Here is a 23749-nt window from a genome sequence, read left to right as displayed (position 1 = left end):
TTCAGTTTGGAACCGCGTGACCGCTACGGTCGCAGGTTCGAATCCTGCCTCGGGCATGGATGTGTGTGATGTCCTTAGGTTAGTTAGGTTTAAGTAGTTCTAATTTCTAGGGGCTCATGACCTCAGATGTTAAGTTCCATAGTACTCAGATCCATTTTGGATGGCTACTCAGATTTCCATTGGTTTAAAGAATGTCGCTATTGCGGTTTGAATAGAAAAAAATTCTCGAAGTTGAATTATAAAAAAAAGTTCCGTTTACTGTTAGTAAGGTACTGATACATTCAGAAGGAAAATACTTTAAGACTTTTAATTGAGTACCGAAGTCCACAAGCGCGTATTTAGACCACGACATTCGAATTAATATCTTTATTCCTACACGCATCAATCACAATAGCTGGAGAGGTTTTTTGTTTTTAATTCTGGTTTTTCAATAAACGAAGCCGTTAGTAATTTAAGTCAAATTGCACAGTGCCCCAGCGATACAAGCCACGACGCTTTTTTAACTGCGGTGATGGAAGTCGAAAGTGTTACAACATGAACATAGAGAGAAAACACTACAAAACTGATCCTCCAGTATTTACATGACTGTGGGATGTACTGATTAAAATTTCATTCTATTGCGAACTTATCTTCTGTAGTTTCAGAACAGAAATAAGTCATCTCTATAAAAGAAGAATGGTGTGAGAACATGATTGCTATTGGGTATATCTAACGCTACAAGAACTTTTTGGGTGGAGAACACAACACGGCATGCACACCGGACGTGTATATGCAACATGTCGCCAATTTCAGACTTTGAGAACGCTCTAATTATTCACACGGGAGACATAGGAGCGTCAACAGATCACAGACATATATGTCGTGTCTGTTCATTTGGACATGTCTGAAAGAACAGACACCACATATATAATCAAGACGAGGACGGCCAATGATCCTTTCAGTGCAGGTGCACAACAAGCTCGAACTCTTACGGAATCGGAGAAATGCCGTGAATAATGTGGATAATGGGCGAGGGGCATTAGATCAGTAGTGTGTGATAAGCTGAGAATTTGGGTCTGATGGAAGGAGTGTTAGGGTAGTTTGTACAGCTGTGTTGACCACTGTGTCCAGATAGTGGAGCGGTCAGCGCATCTGCCTTGTAAGCAGGAGACCCGGGTTGGAATCCTAGTCGGGCATAAATTTTCAACGTTCACAGTTGATTTAAATCAATGCCCACTGGCATCTAATGTCATTAATTCCTTTGTGTCTTGAGATCACACTCAGTTGGCTGCAGTGCGATGAGTGCAGAACAAGTTACGACGAGATGGACTCAGGACAACAATATAGTAATAAGAGTAGGCATGGGTCTTCTCCATTCCCCAAAGGATAACAACACGAGAAGTTCGTAGGATTGCTTCACTGGCTGTGATGAACAGAAAGAAAACAACAGCAGAAACCAGGTTAGAGGTTACGAGCAGAGAGTCACTATGGATCATCCGGAACAGTTTACTGGAATTGGTTTGAGATCTGGACTTCGCATGCGTCTATAACTGCTGACACCATACTACTAACCACAGAGATTTAGTTGGTGTAGGTTCAGAGCCAACAGGGACACTGAATGGTGTTCTACGATATTCAGCGATGAGTCACTTGTGGCGGTCAGCTAACGCCAACGTGTCTGTAGAAGACATAGTGAAAGATCACAGGAAATAGAGATTCTTGATATCGCTCCAACTACTGGAGTGACAGTGTGGTGAGCTGTTACATATGACAACAAATCTTATTTGCTAATTATTGAAGTAGCGTGTGGCATTAACGGTAAACCATCTTGCCATTTCCTTCGTGACCAGTATACCAAGTAGCATATTTCAGCAGGATAATGCAAGACCCTACATAGCTGTTCACATCACAAACGCATTGAAGAATATACGGGTCCTTGACTGGCCTCTCCGGTACCTGGGTAAACATGATATTCTACAAAACATTAGACATTAAGATATTTTTCATACAGCTCACAAAGTACAGGTGTGCCGCAGGGGAATGTCGTAGGACCGTTTCTATTCACAATGTACATAAATGACCTTGTGGATAACATCGGAAGTTCACTGAGGCTTTTTGCGGATGATGTTGTGGTATATCGAGAGGTTGTAACAATGTAAAATCGTACTGAAATGCAGGATGATCTGCAGCGAATTGACGCATGGTGCAGGGAATGGCAATTGAATCTCAATCTAGACAAGCGTAATGTGCTTCGAATACATACAAAGAAAGATCCCTTATCACTTAGCTACAATATAGCAGTTCAGCAACTGGAAGCAGTTAATTCCATAAATTATATGGGAGTACGCATTAGGAGTGATTTAAAATGGAATGATCACATAAAGTTGATCGTCGGTAAAGCAGATGCCAGATCGAAAACAAAGGAAGTAGGTTACAGTACACTGGTTCGCCCACTACTTGAATACTGCTGAGCAGTGTGGGCTCCGTACCAGATACGGTTGACAGAAGAGATTGAGAAGATCCAACGGAGAGCAGCGCGCTTCGTTACAGGATCATTTAGTAATCGCGAAAGCGTTACGGAATGATAGATAAACTCCAGTGTAAGACTCTACAGGAGAGACGCTCAGTAGCTCGGTACGGGCTTTTGTTAAAGTTTCGAGAACATACCTTCACCGAAGAGTCAAGCAGTATATTGCTCCCTCCTACGTATATTGCGAAGAGACCATGAGGATAAAATCAGAGAGATTAGAGCCCACACAGAAGCATACCGACAATCCTTCTTTCCACGTACAATACGAGACTGGAATAGAAGGGAGAACCGATAGAGGTACTCAAGGTACCCTGCGCCACACACCGTCAGGTGGCTTGCGGAGTATGGATGTAGATGTAGATCCCTTTATTCAGTTCGTCGGAGGGACAGGTAGCCTATGAGCAACAAGGATGTGTTGCCAGGTAGTTGGAGCACACATGCTGGGAAAAATGATATGAAGATCCACCTAATACGGAGTACAGTCGCTTTTAGTGTCCGAAGCGACCTGAATCCTCTTGAAAAACGAGGAATAAAACATCATTAAGAGGTATTCTACTAGTTCCGAGGTTAACGAGGACTGAATTATTTTTACAATACAATGTAGTATCCACGGGAAATGACCATGTTTTGTGAGTTAGAAACATGACAAAGGAAAAGTTACGAGAAAAGAGATACTGGTCACCTAGGCTCGACAATAGCCAGAGCTTGGAGGGAGGTTTCGTAAAATCTCAGAAGATCCTAAACGCATAAAGAAAAATAATGACCAGAGGCACTAGGGCAGCGACTGTAAGATATAGCGACAACACTATAAACACTAAAAACAAAAGCGATATAATTTTAGACAAGGAGCAAGGGTATGTGGGGAATAAAGGGAGAGAGTCTTTGGAAGGGGCACCTACACGTCATGAAGAGCCTATTGCTGGCCGAAGACATGATTTAACGTCTTCCTCCAATGAGCTTCCGAAGAATAGTGCACTATTAGAGCCAATGAGATGGCGGCGGCACTTCGACAACAAGTCATGTCATGGACTGGCGGAGGCGAAGGGGAAAACTGAATAAAAGTCGGAAGAAGGGTGCCCCGGGAGGTCTACTGCAGTTAGGGTAGGAAGTTGGTAGTAGTAGCAGCAGGGCAATCGAAGAGAGTAGGCAGCCAGAGCTTAGCAAAGGTATCTGCAGTAGCTGCAGCGTAACTGATGGAATCCTAGTCGCTTGCCTACGAACTTCTGCGTGTCGTGTTATGGGTGGGAGCTCAATTAGTATTGACAGTTTCATTTTAAGTAGACCGAACGGTACTAGTTAGTCACGGTCTCTGTGTGAAGAACTGGTATTTTCGTGCGTGCAAGTCTAGTATATAAGGAGTTGATACTGTTTTCTAAATAAAGTCAGGAGTTGTAAGGCACTCATAGTGTTCGTCATTTTCGTACTTATTCCAAGCCTTACCTTTTGCGATAAGGGAATTTTAAAAACATAGTTAGGTCAAGACTACCTCTCACTTAGGCTAGCCGACTATTTCCCTTCTTCCCGAACCATGTCGCCCAATCCCAAGCAACATTCACTTTTGGGACGTGAAAACAACAATGTGCAGCATTGAATGTAGGGGAAGACGAGTTATTTATTTATCATATCCATCAAACAAGTCTTGAACATTTACTCATCGAATATGGATACCTAAAAGGATTTCGTAGACCTTACCAAATACTTTCTCGTTACAATATGTCAATAGGACCCTTTGAAAATCATAAATGACCGCCAAAACCGTCACAGAACCTCCAGCATCCCGCGTAGTTAGAGAAGGCAATCTGAATTTAAAGACTGCCCTCACATTCAAATATAAACGCGTTCTGCTGCAAAATAGTGTAGAACTAGATTCGTTGGACCACATTGCAAGTTCCCATTGATCTAAGGTGAAAATTTAATGATCGTTGCACAACTAATGTCATTTCTCCGAAGGGGAGAGGTATGGAAATAGCAACCCTACCATGACTGTGTTGTTCACGTAATTACCGTTGCACCGTTTTCTCTGACACTCTTTTCTCTGAATGCATATTAGTCACAGCAGTAGCTTTCGTGTCAGTTGCCTTATTATTAGAAGTAAAAACACTGTTCAAGGCTCTGCTTTAACTATCTTTTCACATGCTCATGATCTTTAAATGAGAGCCTTCGAATATTATGTTTATCCGGCGAAGTTTGCCATCAACTCTTTATTGTGTCATGACACAGGATATCACTAGCAGATTTGCAAGTTTTGTCGAGGATGCTACAACTGAGAGGACGCCGACAGTGGATCCTTAAGAAAAGTCTATAAGGTATACCATGACAGCTCATCTGCACGGAATCACAACATTAACAGGCATATTGGCGGCTAGGAACACATCCATACTTGCAATAGGACAAGAGAAAACAGAAGACCATGTCAGTGTATTACAAATAAGACAGAAACGCAACCTAAATGAAATGTTTAGACCGGAGCATTCATACAACCTTGCTTAACCCCTGCATATATCTGAAGTTGCCAAACCATTCAAGGTTGATGGGACGCATATGCCCCACTAAAGTAATACGAAGTTTTGAGCGTTGGGACATCTATATTTAATCACATCAGTCTAGTGCTGCTATGTAGCGAGATGCTTTTGGCACTTGGAGGAAAATACTACGAACCATGGGGGTGGATATATAGAAGGCAGCGTGCGAAGGTTCGGCTTGTATTTATAGCTGACACAGTGCGTATGTTTTGCGAACATCAGATGGAATCATCGTCTTCTCCGTTCCAAGAATGTTCGAAGTAAGTAATTGTGTTTTCTTATACACTAGAGACATTGTTTTGAAACATTAGTACACTGCTCAGTAATTCGCCTGTTTGTACATAATTTGTATTTAGTGGGCGTATATGCCCCAGAACGAAACACGCGCAAAGGTGAGGATGAGAAATTGCGTAACTGAGGAGTCTGAAAGTGTGACAGGACTCAGACAAGGAGATGGGTTGTTCCCCATCCTATTCAACTTTGCCCTCAAGAAGATCGTACGCGAGACCTTCCATGAGAACGAAGAGGTTGAAATCGAAGGAAAGAGACTGGCATACTTAGCCTATGCAGACGACATCTGTTTACTCTCTAGGTCGGAAGAGGAGTTGGAGCAAATGACGAAAGCACTAAAGGAGGCTGCCAGCAAATTTGGACTAAACATAAACGAAGCCAAGACAGAGTAATTAGTTTTGACGCGTGGTCATTGTCAGACTGCTGATCATCTACAATCACTGCAGGTTGGGGACCAGTCCAACAAGAGAGTGCAAGAATTCAAATACCTAGGGGCACTTTTCACTGAGAACTCGTCATGTGAAGCAGAAATCAATGCCAGAATACAAGCAGGAAACCGATCTTACCACAGCCTAGCACAACTGCTTCGGCCCAGATATCTCACAGTCCAAGGTTCGACTGTACAAAACCTTGATCCAGCCTGTTGTTCTATATGGCTGTGAGACATGGAGTATCCGGAGACAGGACTTCCATAAGCTTCTTGTTTTTGAGAGAAAAGCGCTTCGGAAGATCTTCGGTCCGGTTCTGGACGGAGATACAGGGGAATGGAGGATCAGATACAACCAAGAGCTTGAGGAACTATACCAGCAGCCCAACATAGCAGGAACTGTAAAAGCCAAACGAATGCAGTGGGCCGGCCATGTGGCCCGGATGGAGGATCACAGGTGGCCTCGGAAGCTCCTGGGAGACCCAAGAAGCGTTGGAGGGATGGAATCCATGAAGATCTAAGCCAAGTGTCAATAGATGTGAACGGATGGTGGATAGCAGCAATGGACAGAACACAGTGGAAGAGGAAACTTGTAGATGCGTGCGGTCCACTGGGCCTGATCACGTAGTAGTAGTAGTAGTAGTAGTAGTAGTAGTAGTATATGCCCCAGAAATCTTCACAGAATGTAGAAAACGTTTGTATATGGTATGTTTTGCAACTTTTTCTTGAAAATTTTTGTGCAATATTTCATGTTTTTCATTATCATGACAACAGATATGTTTTGGTACTGATTTTTTACTCTATTTTTCCCATTAGACATACTGATAAAATAATCTGCAAACAAAAATTTAACACTGAAATCCTAGGCTCAGAAGAAAACATTGACTTAGTTACGTTCGTGGGACACATATCCCACACCCCTTCGATTTTCAAAATCATCCAACTTAAAACTTTTTGATAGTGGAAGTTCATTACTGATCATAACGGAAGACAGTTTTTGATATTTCTTTTTTAGAATATACTCCTGTGTGAAATATATTTTAATCACGAAAGGGTTAACTTTGTTTAAATACATATAAATAAAATTTGTAGTGCTAAATAACACATTTTTGCTAATCCTCGTGATTTTATTAAGTCATAGCACACAAAACATAAAACGCATTAGGCCATTACTTGACACAACAATCAAATTACGAATTAGGACAAGGAGAATATTTCTCAGCCTGACACAGAGATGATTTTTATATCTATAAAATTTTGTGTTGTTATTCTGATATATGTTGAATAAAAACATAATTCAAGTGTCAGCTAGATACGCAGTACATAATTACAATCACAGATTAACGCAGAGAAAGTGTGGAGTGTGGTATTAGATGGTAGCCGATTTTAGCTGAAAAAGCTGACTGCATAGGTCTGTCACACGTTCGAACATTGTACATCTTAAATGAAGAATAATTATGTAAAATTTTCGCAAGATGTATGCCGCTTTTATTGAATACCTACATCTACATCCATACTCTGGAAACCACTGCGAATTTCGTGGCACAGGGTACTTCTCATCACCTTAATTATTAGAGCTTATTCGGGTTCCATTCACGTATGTAGCGTACGAAGAATGACGGCTTAAACTCCTCTGTGCGTTCTATAATTAATCTAGTCTTGAACTCACGATCCCTATGGGAGCAATACGTAGAGGCTTGCTCTATATTCCTACCTGTAGATTTCTGATTTAAAGCTGATCCTTGAAACTTTGTAAGTAGGCTTCCTCAGGATAGTTTGTGCCTATCTTCAAGAGTTTGCCAGTTCAATTTCTACAGCATCTCTGTGACACTCTTCCACAAGTCAAACAAATATGTCACCATTCTAACTGCCTTTCTCTGCATACGTTCAATATCGTCTGCTATTCCTCTTTGGTACAAGTTCTACATACTTGAGGATGGTTCGCATGAGTGATTTGTTGACAATCTCCTCTGTAGACTGACTACATTACCCTGGCATTCTACCAGTGAACCGAAGTCTGCTACCTGCCTTACCCACGACTGATCCAATGTGGTAGTTCCCTTTCATGTCCCTACTAAGTGTTACATTAAGGTATTTGTACGAGTTTCCCAATGCAAAAAAATGTTCAAATGTGTGTGAAATCTTATGGGACTTAACTACTAAGGTCATCAGTCCCTAAGCTTACACACTACTTACCCTAAATTAGCCTAAGGACAAACACACACACCCATGCCCGAGGGAGGACTCGAACCTCCGCCGGGACCAGCCGCACAGTCCACGACTGCAGTGCCCAAGACCGCTCGGCTAATCCCGCGTGGCTTCCCGGTTCCAGCTGTATCTCACTGATATTATATTCACAGGATACTACGTTTTTTAGTTTTGTGTACTGCACAGTTTTAGATTTCTGGGCATTTACCATAAAGCAAGTTGCCGCTGTCTGCACCACTCTGAAATCTTGTCAGAAAACGGACCGATTATTTTTGCAGTTGTTTAGGTGATGAAGAACAACGCAGACTGAATTTATAAACATTGTTGGAGTGTATTAAAGGGAATTAGTCTGATTCTGTTGACAGATGGGTTACTGTGCCTAACACACAGGAAAAACAGTGGATGGAGACTGGTGATCTTTCTCCAGAAAGTCGAAGAAGATTTCATCTACTAGACAAATAACGACCATGACTCTCTGGGATACAAAGAAGTGACTTTGACTGAATACTTTACAGAGGAAGCAGCTACTCGGGTAGCAGAGTACTTGTGGAGCGCACATGAGGATCTTTTTGGAGAGGCAGTAGTCTGAGGTGCTCTGATGAACAGTCGCCAATCGATATGCAGCGAGGGAAGTCAAACCGTGTTCAAAACAATGTCACTTCCACTGTCACAATTTTATCAGTAAACTGTCAAACTATTCGTAATTAAGTTCCCGAATTTACTGTCCTCCAGGAAAGTTCTCTCGCTCAAATTATTCTTGGGGTCGAGAGCTGACTGAAACCCAAAGAACCCAAAGAGGAAAGCTCTGAGATATTTAGCGAGTCGTGCAACGTATATCGGAAAGACAGATTATAGGCCATAGGAGGGGGAATGTTCATTACCGTTGAGAAAAATGTCTCCATTCAGGACGAAGTCGAGTGTGACAGTGAAGTCATCTGGTCACGTATAACCGGTGTAGGTGAAACCAAGTTAATTGTTGGATGTTTTTACCGGCCACCCGATTCTGCTGCGACAGTTCTAGAGTCAGTCAAAGAAAGTCTATGGTCAATAGCGTAAATACTCAGATGGTGCATTACTAACTGGGGACTAGTTTAACGTCTGGAGTGTAGAGTGGGAGTCTACGAATTCATTGCGGGGAGTACAGACAGGCAGTCATGCGAAATACTTTTGAACACGTTTTCTGAAAATTGTTTTGAGCAGCTAGATCGGCAGCATACCTTAGATCTTGTAGCTACAAATAAGTCGGGCTTATCGACAATGTCAGTATAGAAACGGGGAAGAAGGCTGGGAAAGTGTTTCTGCTAGACAGAGCAGATAAGCAGTTATTAGCATCTCATTAAGACAGTCGACTGGCATCACTTAGTTCCAGTAAGATGGATGTAGAGGAATCATGGGCAACGTTTAAGTGTATTGCAAAGCATGGTCTCAAGAGTTACGTGCCTAGTAACAGGATAAAGAATGGAAAAGCCGCACCATGGTTTAGTAATGAAATGCTGAGGAAGTAAAAGGCTGTTGCACTCTCAGTTCGAAAGGCAACACACAAATGACGACAAGCGAAGGTTAGTAGAGATTCGTGCGTCTGTGAAAAGATCTATGCGTAATCATACAACAATTAACATCGTCACACCTTAGCAAAAGATCTGGCACAGAACCTGAGAAAATTTTGGTCTTACGTAAAATCGCTAAGCGGGTCTAAGGATTCCAATCAGTCCCTTGTTGACCAGTCTGGTGTGGAAGTTGAAGATAGCAAAACGAAAGCCGAAGTTTTAAAATTCACGTTCAAGAAATCGTTCACACAGGAGGATCGTAGAAACATACCGTCATTTGATGATCGGAGAGACTCCCATACGGATAACACAATAATAAGTACTCCTGTCGTAGAGAAGCAACTGAAAGATTTCAAAGCAAATAAATCACCAAGTCCGGATGTAATCCCAATCCGATTTTACAAAGAGTACTCTACCGCATTCGCCCCCTACCGAGCTTGCATTTATAGTGAATGTCTAGCCCAGCAAAAAGCTCCAAGCGACTGGAAAAAAGCGCAGGAGACTCCAGTATATAAGAAGAGTAAAAGAACTGACTCCTACAATTACAGATCAATATCCCTAACTTCTGTTTGCTGTAGAATCCTTGAACATATTCTCAGTTCGAATGTAATAAACTTTTTTGTGACTGAGAAGCTTATGTCCACGAATCAGCATGGTTTTAGAAACCATAGCTCATGAGAAGTCCAGCTTGCCCTTTTTTCACGTAATATACTGCGAACTATGGATGAAGGGCAACAGGCAGATTCCATATTTCTAGATCTCCGGAAAGCGTTTGACACGGTGTCCCATTGCGAACTGTTAACGAAGGTACGAACATATGGAATAAGTTAATAGATACGTGAGTGGCTCGAAGACTTCTTAAATAAAAGAAGCCAGTATGTTGACCTCGACGGTGAGTGCTCATCAGATACAAGAGTATCGCCAGGAGTACCCCAGGAAATTGTGATAGGACCGCTATTGTTCTCTCTATATATAAACAATTTGACGAACAGGGTGGGGAGCAATCTTCGGTTGTTTGCTACGGTGTGAAGACGCCATAGGACAATGCCAGGTTGTGTTCACTGGACTTGGGCATGCATCTGCGTCCCCTCCAGCTTGGTGTGACAATAAAGAGTGATGCCATGGTGTACGGTAAGGTGTCGAAGTTGAATGACTATAGGAAGATACAAGACGGCTTAGACAAAATTGCCAGTTAGTGTGATGAGTGGCAGCTAACCCTAAATGCAGAAAAAATGTAAGTAATGCGGAAGGTTAAACCTGTAATATTCGGCTACAGTATTACTGGTATACTGCTTGACACAGTCAAGTCGTTTAAATATCTGGGCTTAGCGTTGCAAAGCGATATAAGGTGGAACGAGCATGTGGGAACTGTGGCAGGGAAGGCGAATGGTTGACTTCCGTTTATTGGGAGAATTTTAGAAAAGAGTGGTTCACCTGTAAAGGAGATCGCATATAGGACGCTGGTGCGACCTATTCTTCAGTATTGCTCGAGAGTTTGGGATCCTCACCGGGTCGGATTGAAGGAAGACATCGAAGCAATTCAGAGGCGGGCTGCTAGATTTATTACTGGTAGGTTCTAACAACACGTCAGTGTTACAGAAATGCTTCGGGAACTCAAATGGGAATCTCTGTAGGGAAACACTATTGCGTTTTAAGTTGACTGTTGAACGATTCTACTGCCGGTAACAACATTGCGCGAAAGAATCGCGAACATAAGCTACGAGAAATGAGGGCTCATACAGAGGCAGATAGATAGTCGTTTTTCCTCACTCTATTTGCGAGTGGAACGGAAATGGGAATGACGAACCGTACGATGGCTTGCGGAGTATCTATGTAGATGTAGGTGTAGATGTAACATAATAACTTGCGAACACTACGGAACGTTTCTGAATGAAATGGTTAAAGAAATATTTGGAAAGATACTCCGACTGATAAGAAAAAAATATCATCTTTCATTAGGACAAGGCACCAGCCAACCAACGTGTCTTGTCAATCAGAAATCTATGGGACACGAATCGTTAGAACATACATTCTGTTTGTCAGATTTTGCACCCTGTGATTTAGTTCCATCAGTTACAAAATATAAAACAGTATTACTCGTAGACTGAAAACACGCTGTGCTCGGTCAAGATTTTATGAAAGCAGGAATGGGCACTGCAAAGAAAAATAACCCTTTTTTCCTTGATACCCAAGAACACAGACTGCCATACCTGGAAATTATCTCCCTGTCGTCATAATGTTATGAAGTACATACTACGTGCTCAACAGCGGTTTTTATGTGGTTTTTTTCCCAGGAACTGAAGTTTGTACGAACCATTGACTCCTCGTTGATGGAATCTAGCGACAGGACGGTGACGTGGAAGTAGACGATTGTGGGCTGTCCCTGCACCTTGGGCGCACGGTTCTTGTCGTAGTGCTTGGGGTTGATAGGCAGGATGTCGCGCAGCGAGAGGCTCGTTTCCGGTGGCATCGTAGGCGACGGGTTCGCCTCCGGCACCTCGACGACGCGGCTTGCGCTGCAACACAGTACACGGTTACATCGTACCAGTCAGTTTCAGGCATAAACTTGCTTACACGTACAAAGTGTGAAAAATAAAAGTGATCCGAAAAAAAATTGTAAGACTGACGCGGACTTAACCTATATTAATGAACTGGAAAACAGCCCATCACTTTGTACGTCATTCGTCTCGTCAAAATGTCATACACACATCAAAAAAGTTTTTCATCTCCTCGGTTCCGAGAGTTCCGGAACCTGTACAGAAAGTTGGAATGCAGATCAACATAAACATCGTTTCTGTCCTTTTTATTGCTCATGAAAACCACACATCGCATGTTGTACTACCATACAGCGAGACCTTCAGAGGTGGTGGTCCAGATTCCTGTATACACCGTTACCTCTAATACCAAGTAGAACGTCCTCTTGCAGTGATGCATGCCTGTATTCGTCGTGGCATACTATAAACAAGTTCATCAAGCCATTGTTGGTCCAGATTGTCCAATTCCTCAACGGTGATTCGGCGTAGATCCCTCAGAGTGGTTGGTGAGTCACGTCGTCCATAAATAGCCCTTTTCCATCTAACCCAGGCATGTTTCGACAGGGTTCATATCTGGAGAACATTCTAGCCACTCTAGTCGTTATCCTGAAGGAAGTCATTCACCAGATTTGCACGATGGGGGCGCGAATTGTCGTCCATGAAGACGAATGCCTAGCCAATATGCTGCCGATATGGTTGCACAATCGGTCAGAGGTTGGCGTTCACGTATCGTACAACCGTTACGGCACCTTCTATGACCACCAGCGGCATACTTTGGCCCAGCATAATGGCACCCCAAAACAGCAGGGAACCTCCACCTTGCTGCACTCTCTGGACAGTGTGTCTAAGGCATTCAGCCTAACCGTGTTACCCCCAAACACGTCTCCGACGATTGTCTGGCTGAAGGCATATGCAACACTCATCGGTAAAGAGAACATGATGCCAATCCTGAGCGGTCCATTCGGCATATTGTTGGGCCCATCTGTACCGTGCTGCATGGTGTGGTTGCAAAGATGCACCTCGCCATGGACTTTGGGAGTCAAGTTGCGCATCATGCAGCCTATTGCGCAGTTTGAGTAGTAACACGATGTCCTGTGGCTGCAAGAAAAGCATTATTCAACATGGTGGCGTTGCTGTCAGTGTTATTCCGACCCATAGTCCGATACGGAGCGGTCATCCACTGCAGTAATAGCCCTTGGACGTCCTGAGCGAGGCACGCCATCGACGGTTCCTGTCTCTCTGTATCTCCTCCATGTCCGAACAACATCACTTTGGTTCACTCCGAGACGCCTCTACACTTCCCTTGTTGAGAGTCCTTCCTGGAACAAAGTAACAATGCGGTCGCGATCGAACCACGGTATTCTCCGTCTAGGCATGGTTGAACTACAGGCAATATGAACCGTGTACTCCCTTCCTGGTGGAATGACTGGAACTGTAAGGCTGTGGACCCCCTCCGTCTAATAGGCGCTGCTGGATTGGATTGTTTGGTGGAGGAGACCAGACAGCGAGGTCAGTGGTCTCATCGGATTAGGGAAGGACGGGGAAGGAATTCGGCCGTGCCCTTTCAAAGGAACCATCTTGGCATTTGCCTACAGCGGAAAACCTGAATCAGGATGGTCGGACGCGGGATTGAACCGTCGTCCTCCCGAATAGGTGCTGCTCATGCATGGTTGTTTACATCTTTGAACAGTCAAAGGGACTGTGTCTGTGATACAATATCTACAGAAACGTCTGTCTTGAGGAGTTCTGGGAGCCGGGGTGATGCAAAACTTTTTTAAGTGTAGGTATATTGGCGATGTAATGAGTTGTACATCGTTAAGCTTAAGGATATTTGAAGCCAACAAGGGCACTCCAAGATAGAAGATCAGAGGCACAATGCACAGAGCAAGCAAATGTGTTAGAGTTTAAGCTACTGGAGGTCAACAGTAACGCTAGAGCCCTGCGAAATGCTGACGCTCTGGGCAGCTATCTCATGGGAGAAGTTTCATTTCAGAGAAATAACTAACTGCGTCTACCGCCTAGACGCTGTTGTAAGGTATTACAGGAGAAAATGGTGACAAAAAAGCACATCTTAGCAGACGCAGCAAGCTGCCCCTGAGAATCGCAACGTCAGTGGGTTTATGCAGGTTAGAGTGCCACAACAGAGGTCCCCACTCACGAAAGATCTCTGGGAGGGGCCAAGTGACGAACATAACTTTTGTTGCTGGCTATAAGAGGAAGTACAGTGACGTTTAGGTTTCAGCTGAACGCAGTTGCTACCAAACTTGTAGTTTGTTAATGCAAAGTCCAGAAACATCCCTTTCTACCGAGTAAGAAAAGGGCTGGAATCCGAATATGGTTGGGCAAAAGGCTTTTTGGAGATGCAGTACCACTCGTCAGATTGGCCGAAGCCTGTAAAATACCAGTGGATTGGGGGGGGGGGGGGGGGTCGACAATAGGAAGGGAAAGACAGTGCGCCGCCACAATCCTTTAAAAACTCATATTTTTGTATTCAGATAGAGTTCTCAGATCTTTGAGACGCCAAGCCCGTGTTGCTTGTTGCCAGCCTCGGTATGCTCCGACAAGCCTGTTTTTCTTACTCGGAGCTATGCTGTCAAACTTTTTATTTAAAATGTTGTTAGCGTTCGCTACTTGTGTTAGCGCTCACCCACGGATTCAAATCCTGACTTCTGTTGTACAGTGTGATCAAAAAGTCAGTATAAATTTGAAAACTGAATAAATCACGGAATAATGTAGATAGAGAGGTACAAATTGACAAACATGCTTGGAATGACATGGGGTTTTATTAGAACCAAAAAAACACAAAAGGTCAAAAAATGTCCGACAGATGGCGCTTCATCTGACCAGAATAACAATAATTAGCATAACAAAGTAAGACAAAGCAAAGATGATGTTCTTTACAGGAAATTCTCAATATGTCCACCATCATTTCTCAACAATAGCTATAGTCGAGGAATAATATTGTGAACAGCACTATAGAGCATGTCCGGAGTTATGGTGAGGCATTGGCGTCGGATTTTGTCTTTCAGCATCCCTAGAGATGTCGGTCGATCACGATACACTTGCGACTTCAGGTAACCCTAAAGCCAATAATCACACGGACTGAGGTCTGGGGACCTGGGAGGCCAAGCATGACGAAAGTGGTGGCTGAACACACGATCATCACCAAACGACGCCCGCAAGAGATCTTTCACTCGTGTAGCAATATGGGGTGGTTCTAATAAAACCCCATGTCATTCCAAGCATGTTTGTCAATTTTTACCACTCTATCTACATTATTCCGTGGTTTATTAAGTTTTCAAATTTATACTGACTTTTTGATCACCCGGCAAAACCAGTTGCCTCCTTTTTTCCAGTTTTTAGAATTAGCCTTCAGTGTAGTAGTTAGAATGCTGGCTAATAAATAGTGTTAATAAGATCTCTGAGATCCGTGAGTCCTCTGCAGCAACCAACCTATCCAGTCTCAAAATCCGTGCCTCTCTTAGGTGCCCTGTGACAGTGTTGGCGCTGATCCATCCAATCCGCCTGATTTTGCTGAAAGTGTGTCTTTCTGCGTTTTCTCCTAACCGCTTGGAAATAGCAGACTGCTCTGTAACCCCTTGTCTTCCCCCTATCCTGTTTTAGGACACAGCAGAACTATCGCATATTGAGTTCTGCCGGTGGTCTCTGAGTGAAGGGGATCAGAGCTTTTGGATCGCCAGTTTTTCATTTCTTCAGATGAGACTGTCAGGGTACGTGAAGTCACAGAAGATGCGCCATTATGCATCCCGATCAACACTTTGAGAAGCCGGTGAGTAATCTCAGCGTTTCTGTTTGATATGCAATGGCCGGCCGCGGTGGCCGTGCGGTTCTGGCGCTGCAGTCCGGAACCGCGGGACTGTTACGGTCGCAGGTTCGAATCCTGCCTCGGGCATTGGTGTGTGTGATGTCCTTAGGTTAGTTAGGTTTAAGTAGTTCTAAGTTCTAGGAAACTTATGACCTAAGATGTTGAGTCCCATAGTGCTCAGAACCATTTGAACCATTTTTTTTATATGCAATGTCTGGTATCCGCAGCTTAAAACGATTCTTTCACCAAACTGTTAATGCTAACCAGTACGTCAAAAACTGCTTAATCCGTATGTGGATCAACACACAAAAGATGAACGACTGTATGGATATTTTCAGGAAGACGGAACAACAGCACAAACCTCCTTGACAAACTTGTCACGAGTGCGAGAAGTGTTCGGTGAGGAGATGACAATCAGTAGAGGCAATGAAATCTTCGAGCTACCTCGGATCATCTGATCTCTCTTCCTGTGATTTTTTCCTGTGTAGAAAACTGAAGAATCAGGTGGACCCAAATAATCGTCACATACTGAATGAGCTACAGCAGAACACTAAAAACACTATTGTTACTACCGTCAGAGATAGCTGCTACGTGTGTTTCTCAGTTTGATAAATCGATCACAGCGCTATATCGACGTCAACTGTGACTATTTTCAACAGCTACTGTTATGTTCATTAACAACAGTCAACCCTCATCAGCATTATTATAAATACGCTCGTGTGGAAAACTTGACGACGAAAGTAACTTTCGCGTCAAGTGTCACTGCCATGTAACATTGCTCGATGCTACTTGTATCATACATAGGTGTGCAATACTTAAGGACGAAAGTAACATTCGCAAGATGTGCCATTGAAAAGTAGCATAGCTCGGTGAAACATAGGCCCCTAGTTGAAGGAACTGCTACAGCGTAGTACGAAAAATAACTGTTAGAAATACACATTGAGACGAACAGCACTGACACTTTTATTTGAAGACAATAGTTACACTGAAGTCAACGCGATTTATAATGCTCCCATACAAATTACGAAATGTGGGGCATGGTTCTCAATAGGGTGTGTGATCACCACGGCCAGCAGTAAATGCTCTGCAAAGTGCTGCCGTGCGGCCCACAAATTTGTTAAGGAGCTCTTGTGGTAGAGTGTTCCATTCCTCCACCAGAGCGATTCACAACTGCTGGGTGGTCTTCCGGTCCAGATGGTACACCAATCAGGTTCCTTTCAGAGTATGCAGACACAATAGCGCCTTTCTTAGCAATCATATACAACCGCTCACTTGACGAAAGGCCTGTTCCCAAAGACTGGAAAGTAGCACAGGTCACACCAATATTCAAGAAGGAAACAGGAGTAACCCATTGAATTACAGACCCATATCACTGACCTCAATTTGCAGTAGGATTTTGGAGCATTTACTGTGCTCGAACAGTATGAATCATCTTGAAGAAAATGGCTTATTGATACACATCCAACACGGATTCAGAAAATATCGTTCTTGTGCAACACAGCTAGCTCTTTATTTCCATGAAGTAATGAGTGCAGTCGACAAGGGGCCTCAGATCGATTCCATATTCCTGGATTTAAAGAAGGCTTTTGATACATTTCCTCACAATCGACTCTTAATCAAATTGCATGCATATTGAGTATCGTCTTAGTTGTGTGACTTGATTCGTAATATCCTCTCAGAGAGGTCACAGTTCGAAGTGATAGACGGTAAATCATCGAATAGAACAGCCGTGTACCGCAAGTCTCTAGAGGAACGGAAGGTTCCAAATGATTGGAAAAGAGCACAGGTAGTCCCAGTCTTCAAGAAGGGTCGTCCAGCAGATGCGCAAAACTATAGACCTATATCTCTGACGTCGATCTGTTGTAGAATTTTAGAACATGTTTTTTGCTCGAGTATCAGGTCGTTTTTGGAAACCCAGAATCTACTCTGTAGGAATCAACATGGATTCCAGAAACAGCGATCGTGTGAGACCCAACTCGCTTTATTTGTTCATGAGACCCAGAAAATATTAGATACAGGCTCCCAGGTAGATGCTATTTTCCTTGACATCCGGAAGGCGTTTGATACAGTTCCGCACTGTCGCCTGATAAACAAAGTAAGAGCCTACGGAATATCAGACCAGCTGTGTGGCTGGATTGAAGAGTTTTTAGCAAACAGAACACAGCATGTTGTTATCAATGGAGAGACGTCTACAGACGTTAAAGTAACCTCTGGCGTGCCACAGGGGAGTGTTATGGGACCATTCCTTTTCACAATATATATAAATGACCTAGTAGATAGTGTCGGAAGTTCCACGAGGCTTTTCGCGGATGATGCTGTAGTATACAGAGAAGTTGCAGCAACAGAAAATTGTAGCGAAATGCAGGAAGATCTGTAGCGGATAGGCACTTGGTGCAGGCAGTGGCAACTGACCCTTAACATAGACAAATGTAATGTATTGCGAATACATAGAAAGAAGGATCCTTTATTGTATGATTATATGATAGCGAAACAAACACTGGTAGCAGTTACTTCTATAAAATATTTGGGAGTATACGTGCGGAACGATTTGAAGTGGAATGATCATTTAGAATTAATTGTTGGTAAGGCGGGTACCAGGTTGAGATTCATTGGGAGAGTCCTTAGAAAATGTAGTCCATCAACAAAGGAGGTGTGGTTACAAAACACTCGTTCGACCTATACTTGAATATTGCTCATCAGTGTGGGATCCGTACCAGATCGGGTTGACAGAGGAGATAGAGAAGATCCAAAGAAGAGCGGCGCGTTTCGTCACAGGGTTATGTGGTAACCGTGATAGCGTTACGGAGATGTTTAGCAAACTCAAGTGGCAGACTCTGCAAGAGAGGCGCTCTGCATCGCGTTGTAGCTTGCTCGACAGGTTTCGAGAGGGTGCGTTTCTGGATGAGGTATGGAATATATTGCTTTCCCCTACTTATACCTCCCGAGAAGATCACGAATGTAAAATGAGAGAGATTCGAGCGCGCACGGTGGCTTTCAGACAGCCGTTCTTCCCGCGAACCATACGCGACTGGAACAGGAAAGGGAGGTAATGACAGTGGCACGTAAAGTGTCCTCCGCCACACACCGTTGAGTGGCTTGCGGAGTATAAATGTAAATGTAGATGTAGATGTAGAAGTGATATCTGGCGTTCCGCAAGGTAGTGTCATAGGCCCTCTGCTGTTCCTGGTTTATATAAATGATCTGGGTGATTATCTGAGCAGCCCCCTTAGATTGTTTGCAGGTAGTGCTGTAATTTACCATCTAGTAAAATCATCAGACGATCTATTCCAATTACAAAATGATCTAGAGAGAATTTCTGTATGGTGGGAAATGTGGCAATTGACACTAAACGAAGAAAAGTGCGAGGTCATCCACATGGGTACTAAAAGAAATCCGATAAATTTTGGTTATACGATAAATAGCACAAATCTAAGGGCTTTCAATTCGACTAAATACCTAGGAATTACAATTACGAGCAACTTAAATTGGGATGACCCCATAGATAATATTGTGGGGAATGCGAAGCAAAGACTGCCCGTTGTTGGCAGAACACTTAGAAGATGCGACAAACCCTCCAAGGAGACAGCCTACTTGTCCGTCCTCTGCTGGAATACTGCTGCACTGTATGGGATCCTTACCAGGTGAGATTGACGAAGGACATCGAGAAAGTGCAAAGAAGGGCAGCTCGTTTTATGTTATCGCGCAACAGGGGTGAGAGTGTCACTGATATGATACGCGAATTGGGGTGGCAGTCACTGAAACAAAGGCGGTTTCCTTTGCGGCAAGATCTATTTACGAAGTTTCAGTCACCAACTGTCTCTTCCGAATGGGAAAATATTTTGTTGACACCCACCTACGTAGGGAGAAATGATCATCATAATAAAATAAGAGAAATCAGAGCTCGAACGGAAAGATTTAGGTGTTTCCTTTTCCCACGCGCCAATCGAGAGTGGAATGGTAGGGAAGTAGTATGAAAATGGTTCGATGAACCCTCTGCCAGGCACTTCAGTGTGAATTGCAGAGTAACCATGTAGATGTAGATGGAGATGTAGAGGTGCATGTGGACGTGCTGCAACACGTCTCCCCAACGCATCCCCCACGTGCTTGATGGCATTTAACTCGGGCGAATGGGCAGGCCAGACCGGTAAACGAATATCTTATCGTTCCAAGAGCTCATCCTCTTCCTACTCCTATTTCTGCGCTGTTCGATGCGGTCGGGCGTTGTAATCCATAAGAATGAAGTCAGGGCCAAGGGCACCTCTGAAAAGTCTCACATGGTAACATGGCAGCATATTTCCTCTCAACGATTAACAGGTTAGTTAAGTGTCCTTTAAACGAGACGAGTATTAATGCTGAATTACATGCACTGGCTATGAGCCATGAAATTAAACAGCCCTTTTGTTTTACATTCGTGTTTTGAAAGTACCGTATTTCCAATGGTATCTAATAAGTGATTTCGCGCAATATAATAAATCTCATAAAGTTTATTATTCCATTTATTTACTAGTAGGTCATGCTTGTACAATATATGTTAGCAATATTTTGCATTTAAAAATGAAGCCATAATTAAGAAAATTTAGGTTAGCGTTGTTATCTTTCAGTATTTTATATAATATGATGTATATCCTACGTAAAAGTCTTTTTTATTGTGTACGCCAGTTTCAGCATAAAATAAGCAAGGTTTTGTGGATAGTTACTCATAAAAATGTTAAACTTTTAATTTTTAATTTAATAAATTTACGCTGTAGTTTTGTTGACTTGATTGTTGAAAAACGTATGAATAGGAGGAGCACAAGGCTCAAGAATAGCCAGTTGGAGATAGTTTTGAGACGCAACCACTGTGTCACCACCGTGTCGCACGTCTGTAATTGTTGTAATACAGTATTGTGACTATGTAGCCTGTTATGTGGAGTGGACTCTCACTAAGAAGAAATGGTGCAGCTTGTCATAAATAAAACGACTTGGTGCCTCGATTATTTCATGGAATTCATGTAACTTGATCCAGTTAGCTGATGAAATGGACTGAGGCGACGACTACTTCAGAAGCAGCAGCAGGAAGAAGATTTCTCCGAGTTACACCGAACTAAGATACGTATAAGAAATCAACTGAACTATATAAGTGTCACTACAGAAGTGATTACTAAAGTGTAATGTTTTGGAAACTACTCTAGCAGTAAACAATTGGCATTGTGTCAAAGTAATTCTTTGAGTGGTGGAGGCCGATGTGATCAGTAAGAAACACCCCCACGATCACACGTTTCTTGATGTCTATGGAACACAAGAACAACAACAAATTTTTGAGGTTATTTGTTTAAATCAAATAACCTCTCTTCGATGTTGAAAATTTTAGCCCCAGCAAAATTTCACTGTCTCCCCACGTAACAACAGTTTCGTTACACACAGAACTAGTTACGAAATTATATAAAAAACATAAAGACCATAGTAAGAGTAGAAATCAGATTACTTTAGAAAAGAGCAAGCAAGCAGAAAAAGGTAAGTTTATGACCTTACCACACTGGGTTCATATCTCCGACAAACAAGTTATTTGTTTCGAAAAACTAGACTGCAAATCGGCCTCAGCACAGAGAACAATGTACCATCACGTCTTATACACAGTATCGATAAGAGCCAAATATATAAAATCTCAGGGGTGTACAAAGTAACACGTAGTGACTGCGATGAATTTTATGCTGGGCAAACAGTGAGAAACCTGGAAACGAGATTTAGAGAACATAATAGTGTTAGTAAAGTTAATCCCTCACCATTCAATGCTCATTTAAGATAGCACAGTAACAGAAAGATTAACATTCGTCACAAAGTAGAAAAAGGCAAATTATTAAATATTCTAGAAGAAACTGAAATAGACACCCATGTGACAAAACAACCAGACAACATACTTAATGAACAAACAAAGTTACGGGATAAGATGTATACACAAAATTTCAACAGTGTCTTAACCGAATAATTTTGGTTTGCAGTATATGAGTGCTATTGACAAGGGATTTCAGATCGATTCCCTATTTCTGGATTTCCGGAAAGCTTTTGACACAGTACCACACAAGCGGCTCGTAGTGAAATTGGGTGCTTGTGAAATATCGTCTCAGTTATGTGACTGGATCTGTGATTTCCTGTCAGAGAGGTCGCATTTCGTAGTAACTGACGGAAAGTCATCGAGTAAAATATATGTGATTTCTGGCGTTCCCCAAGGTAGTGTAGTGTTGTAGGTCCTTTGCTGTTCCTTATCTATATAAAAGATTATGGAGACAACCTGAGCAGCCGTCTTAGGTTGTTTGTAGATGACGCTGTCGTTTATAGACTAATAAAGTCATAAGAAGATCAAAACAAACTGCAAAACGATTTGGAAACGATATCTGAATGGTGCGGAAACTGGCAGTTGACCCTAAATAACGAAAAGTGTTAGGTCGTCCACATGAGTGCTAAAAGAATCTCGTTGAAGTTCGTTTACAGGATAAATCAGTCTAATGTAAAAGCCGTAAATTCAACTAAATACCTAGGTATTACAATTACGAACAACTTAAATTGGAAGGTACCCACAGAAAATGTTGTGGGGGAAGGCTAACCAAAGACCGCGTTTTATTGGCAGGACACTTAGAAAATGTAACAGACCCACTAAGGAGACTGCCTACACTACGCTTCTTGGTCCTCTTTTAGAATACTGCTGCGCGGTGTGGGATCCTTACTAGATAGGACTGACGGAGTACATTGAAAAAGTTCAAAGAAAGGCAGCACGTTTTGCATTATCGTGAAATATGGGAGAAAGTGTCACAGAAATGATAGAGGATTTGGGATGGACATCATTAAAAGAAAGGCGTTTTTCGTTCTCACGAAACTCCAATCACCAGCTTTCTCCTCCGAATGCGAAAATATTTTGTTGACACCGACCTACATAGGGAGGAACGATCACCACAATAAAATAAAGGAAATCAGAGCACGTATGGAAAGATATAGATGTTCATTATTTCCACGCGCTATACGAGATTGGATTAATAGAGAATTGTGAAGGCGGTTCGATGAACCCTCTGCCAGGCACTTTAATGTGATTTGCAGAGTATCCATGCAGATGCAGATGTAGATGTATATCTTGCATGTAAAATTGTCTAATTTGACGTGATATGTTGGATTACTTCGTAATCTCATACCTTTTGTATTTTCTGCCTTCACATGCCAGTTGTCAAAAATTGTTATTTCCATAATTATATGAATGCATGTCACCGACATTTACAGACTGATCATTAATAAAACTGACAAACTGCAGGGACGGATTCCTGACCGGAAATGTCGGAAAAACGTGCTATGACCATTTGGCCAAAATGCATCTTTGTCATGGTAGAGGGCGCTGGCGAGTGGTTGTCATGCAGGATACACATGATCGTACTTTGGCTTACGCCGTGTTGGCTGGTCAACTGCCCAGCGCTCGTACTGTGGTTCGTCTCAGTATCCTGTAGAACCCGTTCCCCCAAATGTAATGAACGCACAGTCCACCGCCTCCCTGCAAGTTCGTCTGTCTGAAAGGACCCGTAATCACACAAACGCCCAAAATGTGCTTGAAATGTTGTGTGATGTGATTGGTGTCTGTGCGGGTACTTGTTTTGGCATAGATGTCTCTCGGTCGTCTCCATCTGCTTGGCCGCACATAAACACCATCTCGGCTTGTTCCAAGGAACACACGGCACGTGGTCAGAGGAACTTCCATCCTTCAGCCCCATCTACCGTGGCAACGAAGCATTTCCGGACACATGTTCATAGGACCTCTTTTTTCTCCATTTCTAGTCAGGAATCCGTATTTGCAGTTTTTCGGTTTTATTAATGTTCATCTTGTTTAAATATGGCCTCGGAAATAACAAAAGATAGACGTGTCAGTTCC

At 42.8% G+C, this 23749-nt stretch overlaps 1 protein-coding gene across 1 annotated transcript in view; it reads right to left on the bottom strand.

Annotated features, from left to right (window-relative positions):
• Positions 1 to 23749, bottom strand: part of LOC126298578 (glycine receptor subunit alpha-2) — a 156102-nt gene that overhangs the window by 89624 nt on the left and 42729 nt on the right. The window contains exon 2 of the mRNA XM_049989949.1: positions 11819 to 12020. Coding sequence (XP_049845906.1) covers positions 11819 to 12020 — 202 coding nt within the window. The remainder of the gene's footprint in view (positions 1 to 11818; positions 12021 to 23749) is intronic.

Source organism: Schistocerca gregaria, chromosome X (genome assembly GCF_023897955.1).
Source record: "Schistocerca gregaria isolate iqSchGreg1 chromosome X, iqSchGreg1.2, whole genome shotgun sequence".
In the NCBI taxonomy this organism is placed as follows: domain Eukaryota; kingdom Metazoa; phylum Arthropoda; class Insecta; order Orthoptera; family Acrididae; genus Schistocerca; species Schistocerca gregaria.
This window is presented reverse-complemented; position numbering and strand designations above follow the sequence as displayed.